General features: G+C 43.3%; 1 protein-coding gene across 1 annotated transcript in view; it reads right to left on the bottom strand.

Moving 5' to 3' along the window:
* Positions 1–8633, bottom strand: part of LOC121546570 (rho GTPase-activating protein 39) — a 124662-nt gene continuing 116029 nt past the window's right edge. Inside the window, exons 8-10 of the mRNA XM_041857822.2 lie at positions 4802–4893; positions 4330–4499; positions 1–3097 (exon numbers count right to left, since the gene is read on the bottom strand). Coding sequence (XP_041713756.1) covers positions 2903–3097; positions 4330–4499; positions 4802–4893 — 457 coding nt within the window. The 3' untranslated portion in view covers positions 1–2902. The remainder of the gene's footprint in view (positions 3098–4329; positions 4500–4801; positions 4894–8633) is intronic.

The following is an 8633-nucleotide window of genomic DNA, read 5'->3' as shown; positions in this document are numbered from 1 at the left end:
CACATTTATTTACAAACTTTATTTTGTCAATTATTTATGAAATAAATGCATCCACACAATCACCGTTGCTGTTTTTCTTGTTTTCAAACACTCACACACACCAACATACCCAAATGACCTGCAAGCACATTTACAACAAGAGTCAATAGCACCCATCATGTGAGGGCCGGGTAAGAGGAGGCATATGTGCAATGGATGGGGGCACACACGTTGTAACTGTCATCAAACACAGTCTAAACATGACACACCTCAGTTTCTCTATCATCTCAACAAACATTATCAACACTCATTCCAGTTAGGAAAAAAATGATTGAGTCAAAAGGTTATTCATAAAATCAAGAAATTACACTGCTGACTCGCACCACAAGCATTTATTTCAAACCAAGAGAATAATTATGTTACTGAAGAATTTAACTTTTTTCACAATATTGTGGAAACATGTTGTTATTATAACCCTCATTGTTTTGAACATTCAGTGATCAAAGACCATGCTGCTATTCACATATACCACTGTATACATTAATCATCATCCACTGAAGAACACAGGATGGAGAATAGTTCAACCGGAGCATCAGGAGTTCGGTGTCTAAGAGTTACGGGTCCTCAGCTGTTTTACTGAAGGTCAGTGTATAGATCCTAGAAGAACACATTGTGATACAATTACAATAACTTTAGCAATAGACCAGTGACTATTGGCCCCTGAAATATTCCTCCTCATTCTGCAGGCTCAGTATATATCTCTCATGCACTCCCAGAACTATTGGCACTGTGCACAGCCATCTTCCACCCTGCCCACCTCAGTGCTGCCCCTGCTGGCTGGAGGTGAGGAGAAAGCTGGGTAGTGTCCTCTGATGTGGCTGTAGAGTACCCAACTGGTGGGGCTTGGGTTTTCGTAAGACAACAGTAAAGCATTAATGCAGGAAACGGAGGAGCGGCCGCTGTAAATGCTGTGAGTGCAGAAAAGGGGTTAACAACCATCTAACCTCCCAGATAAAATGTTCTGGCTAAACACACCCTCTAATTTAGGGGCTCCAGCTTCCAGGAACTAGGGAGTGTATGCTGTATGAACACACTCATGCTTCTCTATCTCTCATACCCCCCCCCCCCACACACACACACACACTGATGTGCAAGTACTTACGTACGCGCACACACACACAGAGACACACACACACACACACACACACACAAGCCTCGCAGCACAGACCCCATCACTAAGATGAGGTAGACACAGAGAAAACTTGTGGGGCATTAAAACCTAAACCCATGTAGCACTGCTAAATATGACAGAGATCACATGGCCCTTAAGACAGCTGAAATATGGATTTTAAACCCTCTTCCCCATATGAGGCATGATATTTTGAGGAATAGGAAAGTCCTTGTTAGGCAATAATGTCTAAAAATACTAAATCGGCTTGTGTTTTGCCTTAATGCTTTTCCTCCCAGTATATGACACTAAACTAATGTACCCCAGACCCTCAAACCACTGCCAGATTGCCCCTCCCTTTGGCTCGCACTGTAAATCCACAACTGTCTGCGTGGCTGAGGCTTTAGGTACAGGCAGCAGCAGCACTCTCATTTTCCCCTGCATCCTTTTCCCCTGACCTGCTAATAGCTAAAATTAGCATTTTTACGAGATCCATCAAAGGTATAATTGTGTTCCGCTGAAGGGAGGGAAAAAAGGTTCCACACAGAACCCTGGCCCGCTCCAAAATAAGCGGACTGTAATTGTCTGGAGTAAAACAGCAGAAAGTGCTCCACAAATGTTCCCTAGCTCCCCCCCCAACCGACTCCACCGCTGAGGAGAATAGGCATGTGTTTTCCTCATGGTTTTAGTCCAAGACTGTATCTCATATGTACGCACATCTCTGCCTAACTGATGGGTTATACTCTTTCCTGTAAGAGAAACTCTGTTCAGAAATAAATACGTATTTTTTTTTAAACCCAGAGGGTGAATCTGTCTCTCTGTGGCCAGTGAAGAGATCAGGGGTCAGGGGTCAGGGGAAGTCTAAACCTTTTTATCAACTCATCCTGCAGCTCTGGCAACCCAGACATAATTCATATTAAATTAGTCAAAAAAGCGTTCCAAATTAACTTAGAATGCGAAGGAAATTGTTGCTTGCAGACACTTTTACAATAAAAGAAAAGAGAACAGTATAATACAGAGTCTGTCTGTAGTGGGTTTCCCCTCAATTCGTCATGTCAGAACATTTGACGACACATCATCATCATTCACGACCATGGCAGGCAGATACATATGGGGAACTCAAAGCAGGAACACATGCTTCTTGTGCATAATAGTCTCGTATTGCGATTGCTCTTCTTCACATGCTGAATCTCATGCCAGCACGGTCCAGTGTTTGGAGCAGAAACAGTAGCACAGGAGGCTACTGAGGGGAGGACGGCTCATAATAATGGCCGGAACGGAGCGAATGGAATGCCATCAAACACTTGGAAACCATGGAAACCATGTGTTTGATACCATTCCACTGATTCCGCTCCAGTCATTAACACAAGCCTGTGAACACCATGTACTGTATGTCCTGCTTTCCAATGGATCAACCGTCTCCCACTACCATCACATGCGAGCTTGTCTCAAACAAAAAAAAGGGAAGATGATTCAGAGCACGAAAAACCGTCTAGATACCCGGTCACTGTCTGTGCAGTCCACTGTCTGTGTTCCTCAGGCTGTGGTGTTTGTGAACCAGAAGGAATCTAGGGTTGAGATGTGATATGGTTGATGAGAAGTGTGAAGGAACATGGGGCTTGTTGTGAATAAGGTGGGAGACAGTTGTAGACAGTGGTATGATAGAAAGAGAACGCAGCTATAGTTGAGGAGTGGGGCTGATGAACGAGTGCAGCTCTCCAGGGCATGGTGTTGATGGATAAAGGGATGGCCCCCTCAGATGATGCCCTTGACGAAGCTGGTGTCCAGGTGAACAATGAGTGTGCGTAAGAAGGACATCTCCTTCCTCGTGTTCTCAAAGATGACGCGCGGGTCGTCTGACTTGCAGCGGAGACAGTTGGGAGCCATCACCATGGCCAGGTTATTCACGTCCATCTTCGTCTTACTCACATTGACGGGCTGGGCAAACACCTGCAGGAAAGAGAATGTGATAGAGAGAGTGGATGAGTTTAGGATGAGAGTCAAGATCAGAGACATTTATGTGGTGTTTGTTTTGTTTATACTAATACATCTAGTTATTATGTAGGTATAACTTCAAAACATACAAAGTGACCTTTAAAGAGGGACCACGATGGAAACAAGTGAATTTCACTTTAACACGTTATCCCCTTGGTTATACTCAGTGCATGTTTTTTCCCCAATAAATCAATCCATCAAGAGAGGAGAGAGAGAGAGAAAAAGTGGGTAGACGAGAGAGAGAGAGCTATAGATGGGTTAGCTGACAATGTCCCGAAAACGATGCGCGCGCCGATTGGGCAGAAGTCTGAGTTGTGATTCTGGATGGCCAGAAAGCTAGCAACAATGACAAGTGGGGAATCGTAGGTGGCTCGTTTCAGCTCGTTGTATCTTGTTATTGACACCATGTCTTGTTTTGACTCTTGTCACGTCTATGCTAATATGGCAAAAACTAGCTAGCTAGCTAACCAACAACTGTAACAATGTATTTGAGAGACAAGTGCTTATTGTGCAAATGTATGTTTTCAATAAAGATTTGGAGAGGAAATATACACTGTGTGTACAAAACATTAGGAACATGCTCTTTCCGTGACAGACTGACCAGGTGAATCCAGGTGAAAGCTATGATCCCTTATTGATGTCACTTGTTAAATTCACTTCAATCAGTGTAGATGAAGGGGAAGAGATCGGTTAAAGAAGGATTTTAAAGCTTTGAGACAGTTGAGACATGGATTGTGTATGTGTGCCATTAGAGTGTGAATGGGCAAGACAAAAGATTTAAGTGCCTTTTGAACGGGGAATGGTAGTAGGTGCCAGGCGCACTGGTTTGTGTGTCAAGAACTGCAACGCTGCTGGGTTTTTCACACTCAACAATTTCCCGTGTGTATCAAGAAGCATTGTGGGAACAACTGTGGGAAGCATTGGAGTCAACATTGGCCAGCATCCCTGTGGAACGCTTTAGACACCTTGTAGAGTCCATGCCCCGACGAATTGAGGCTGTTCTGAGGGCAAAAGGGGGTGCAACTCAATATTAGGAAGGTGTTCATAATGTTTTGTACACTCAGTGTAGTTTATATGTTGTCAACAATCCTTTGATTCTAAGCTAACCCCCGCCTGTTTTCCTCCACGGTTGCGCTATAATCGATTTGTTGCTAAATAACCAACCTGTGTATATGTAGGAGTGTTACCTGTAAGAAGTGTATAAAGTAACAGAGCACCAGCCTGCTGAGTTCAGGCAGAGACTGCACCACTCTGATCGCTGCTTCGGGATCCTCATAGTTACTGATGCACTGCTTATAGAAGCTCTGAGGGATGACCGGCTCCTCCAGCTCCCTGTACCACAGCTTCAGCAGAGACGCTAGAGGAGTGAGATGTTTTAATTTTTTTAAATATATATATTTTTCCCTATATTTGAGAACAATCTTTTACTTTATTTTACCAGAACTAAAAAGATAAAAACCAAGCCCCCCTCTTCTTCCACTGTACACAGAACCCGTCTGACGCCCACACCTCTGCTGTCCCCCAGGCACGATGGAGTGCAGACTGTTCAATATACAGTAATGTTTCCAGCCTTGACAACACTTTTCAAAGAAAGGGCAATACATAGTTGCTCCATTCAAGACAGGCATTGTTGTTGAATGCGAGAGATTTCTTTCTTACCCGGGACGTTGGGGTCACCAAGGTTTTCTGGAATATTCCACTGATCCACCTGCAGCTTCAGTGCATTCACCTCATCAATATCTCCAGGCACCCTGAGGGAAGAGACACACAGCAGATAGGTTTAGCAGCTGCTACAGAGGAGGAAGTGATAGCTTTATCTCCTATATCATTGGAGGACTAGAAGGTGAACTACAGTATTGATATTGATTGTTGTAGTGTTATATTGCTCCACTAGGTGGTGCAGCAGGTCCTTTAAAGGGAAACCTACATAATTATGAGTGATGAGATGGTGTTTCAGACATAATTATGCACTATAGCTGTATTTTTTAATGTATGTGCCGGGACAGTTCAATCATTGGTTGATTGAGTCAGCTGTCTGATCAAAACATTTATGGAGTCATGTTTTGTAGCAATTATTGTGTCCTTTGTGTTTCGCCTTTTGCACGATCACGCTAGCAGCGCGTAGATATGGTCGTCCTTGTTCAATAGAGTCTTTGGACTTGTCTCAACAATGTTTTTCCCTGGCTTTGTAAAGACTACAGCCTGACGGGAGCCATACTTCTTTGCAGTGGTGGACAAAGTACCCATTTTCCATACTTTAGTAAAAGTAAAGATACCTTAATAGAAAATGACTCAAGTAAAAGTCACAGAGTAAAATACTACTTGAGTAAAAGTCTAAAAGTATTTGGTTTTAAATACACTTAAGTATCAAAAGTATAAAAGTATAAATAATTTCTAATTACTTATATTAAGCAAACCAGATGGCACAATGTTCTTGTTTTTTCAATTTACGGATAGCCAGGGGCACAGTACAACATGCAGACATAATTTACAAACAAAGCATTTGTGTTTAGTGAGGCAGTAGGGATGACCAGGGATGTTCTCTTGATAAGTGTGTGAATTGGACCATGTTCCTGTCCTGCTAAGCATTCAAAATGTAATGAGTACTTTTGGGTGTCAGGGATAATGTATGGAGTAAAAAGTACATTATTTTCTTTAGGAATGTAGTAAAGTAAAAGTTCTCAAAAATATATAAAGTAAAGTACAGATACCCAAAAAAACTACGTAACTAGTACTTTAAAGTATTTATACTTAAGTACTTTACACCACTGCTTCCTTGTTCCCACCCTCGAAGGCAGGCTTTTCAAAACGTAGGCGGTACTAGTTTACAGGTTCACAGGAGCTATGTTACCGTGCATTGGACTTGAATATCACAATGAATTGATCAAGAAGTTGAAGTCAACACTTTATTGGTTTTTGATGCAGCTGGAATCATTTAGTCACTTGTCAGCACATTTTGTAAAAAAACATTATATACATATCTACAACAGCTAGCAATGTTTATACCACAATGCAGTTTTTTTTTTTTTTTGTCATTTAGCAGACGCTCTTATCCAGAGCGACTTACAGGAGCAATTAGGGTTAAGTGCCTTGCTCAAGGGCACATCAACAGATCTTTCACCTAGTAGGCTCGGGGATTAGAACCAGCGACCTTTCGGTTACTGGCACAACGCTCTTAACCCCTAAGCTACCTGCCGCCCCGGTTGTGAGCATACTAGGCATTCTATATTATACTACAACATCAGTACTGAATATGGATGTTGTGTTGGTTGAATGTTTCAGGCAGGTTCCAGAATGTTCTTCAGCTGGTGAGCCTCTTCTTGTGTTGGGTTGGGGCAGCTGGTTTAGCAGGCTTTGGCGCTGTGGCGATGTTGGCAGGGATGTTGGGTTTGGGGGGCTGTGGCTCTGGCTCCTTGTAGACAACCGTCTGGTCCTTTCTGCACTCCACAGCCAGGTGGACAACCGTCTGGTCCTTTCTGCACTCCACAGCCAGGTGGACAACCGTCTGGTCCTTTCTGCACTTCACAGCCAGGTGGACAACCGTCTGGTCCTTTCTGCACTCCACAGCCAGGTGGACAACCGTCTGGTCCTTTCTGCACTCCACAGCCAGGTGGACAACCGTCTGGTCCTTTCTGCACTTCACAGTCAGGTGGACAACCGTCTGGTCCTTTCTGCACTCCACAGTCAGGTGGACAAATACATAGTTAATTTAAATTACAGGTTGTAATGCAAACAAAATAGGAAAAACGCCAAGGGGGATGAATACTTTTGCAAGGCACTGTATATGTATGTGTATATATGCCTGTTGTTTCTTGTTGGTTTGGTCAGGGTGTACATTCTATGTTGTTCTATTTCTATGTTGGCCGGGTGTGGTTCCCAATCAGAGGCAGCTGTCGATCGTTGTCTCTGATTGGGGATCATACTTAGGCAGCCATGTTGCCTACCTGTGTTGTGGGATCTTGTTTCTGTGTGTTTGGCTTGTTTGATGTTAGCCTTTAGAACTTCACGTTACTTTTGTTGTTTTGTTCAGTGTTTATTCAATAAACGAACATGTACGCATACCACCCTGCACCTTGGTCCAATCCTGTACTCAACGAGCGTGACAATATGGGGGATTGGAAGTGATGCAGACAATTACATTGATGGAAATTACAATTTATTTGCAATATTAAAGCTGATTAACCCCTTAAAAAATAAAAGAAGTTAAAAACAGAAATATATTTGAAAAGTTTGAGGATTTTTTTTTTCATGTCAATAGATCATGCATACTAACCTTCACGCACAATACCCACTCCCAACAGACACCAGTCAGTCACCCACACCATCCCCTCCTTACTAATACCTCCTTTTCTCCAATTTAGACTTCAAGCCTTGCAGCCATAATAGAGAGAACTACAGTAGAAGTTGTAGTCTACTTGTAAACACACCAACTATGACAACAAGACCTGTTGATGCCTAGCTCCAGCATATTTATTTGCTAATCATGGAGTCATGGAAAGATTTAGTAGATTTTAGTAAGATTTTAGAAGGTGACTTCAGAAGGTGACACTACTTTCTGGTGCGGTGCTTTAATCAAGGGTATCTGCAGGTTCCATGAAGTTGAATTTAAGACTTTTTAAGACTTTTTTAATGTCACTTGGAATGCAATTTAATACCAATTTTGAGATCTGCGCACGCCACACACCTGCTAATATTCCTCTCCAGGAATGAGCCCATGTTGGCAAAAAGTAGAATTTTTAGGGCTAGCTCTTTCACCAATGGCTATAGCCTACGTGGCTCATATTATCAGGTAGGTGTGCTATTGTAGCCATTAGCATTCTCCTGTAGCCTAACTGATGTAGTAGCATAGCGGCTAGGCTATAGATGGCTGAAGGATGGGGTTGCCCATCTGCATTTGTTTAGGCTACCCCAATGGGCTAATCATTAGCTATATCAAGTGTTCAGAATTTTTACTTCGATACCAATACCAGCTCAGTATAATGATACCACGGTGAAGAAATGCCTTAAAATTAAATATACAGCACTGTTACTGTTTGTTCTATGTTTGGTGTTATCGACTGGTGAGCGGGTTTGTCCTCCCTGCGTGGAGGTTATGTTCATTTATTATTTACGAGTAAAGTACGTTGTCTACTAGCTCTGTGTCCTGTGCCTGACTCCGTCCTACCGCTACACACTGACGCCTGACAGAAACATGCACCTCAAATGGAGTCAGCAGGTACATTCATTCTTTCCGGATCAGTGGAGGAACGCGTCCAACAGCAGGCGACCATTATACAGACTCTCGGCACAGCCATGGAGTGCGTGTTGAACACCATGGAGCAATGGGAGAGAGGGGTTTTTCCTACACCTCCTCCAACTACACAGCAGCCCACACCGCTGTCCACCCCTTCGTCACCTGGGTCCAGTGGGATTCGGCTCTCGCTCCCGAGGGCATATGACGGTACAGCTGCCGGGTGTGGGGGAACGTCTTTTCCACCTCAGACAGGGGAAG

The sequence above is a fragment of the Coregonus clupeaformis genome, chromosome 30 (assembly GCF_020615455.1).
Source record: "Coregonus clupeaformis isolate EN_2021a chromosome 30, ASM2061545v1, whole genome shotgun sequence".
Classification (NCBI taxonomy): domain Eukaryota; kingdom Metazoa; phylum Chordata; class Actinopteri; order Salmoniformes; family Salmonidae; genus Coregonus; species Coregonus clupeaformis.
This window is presented reverse-complemented; position numbering and strand designations above follow the sequence as displayed.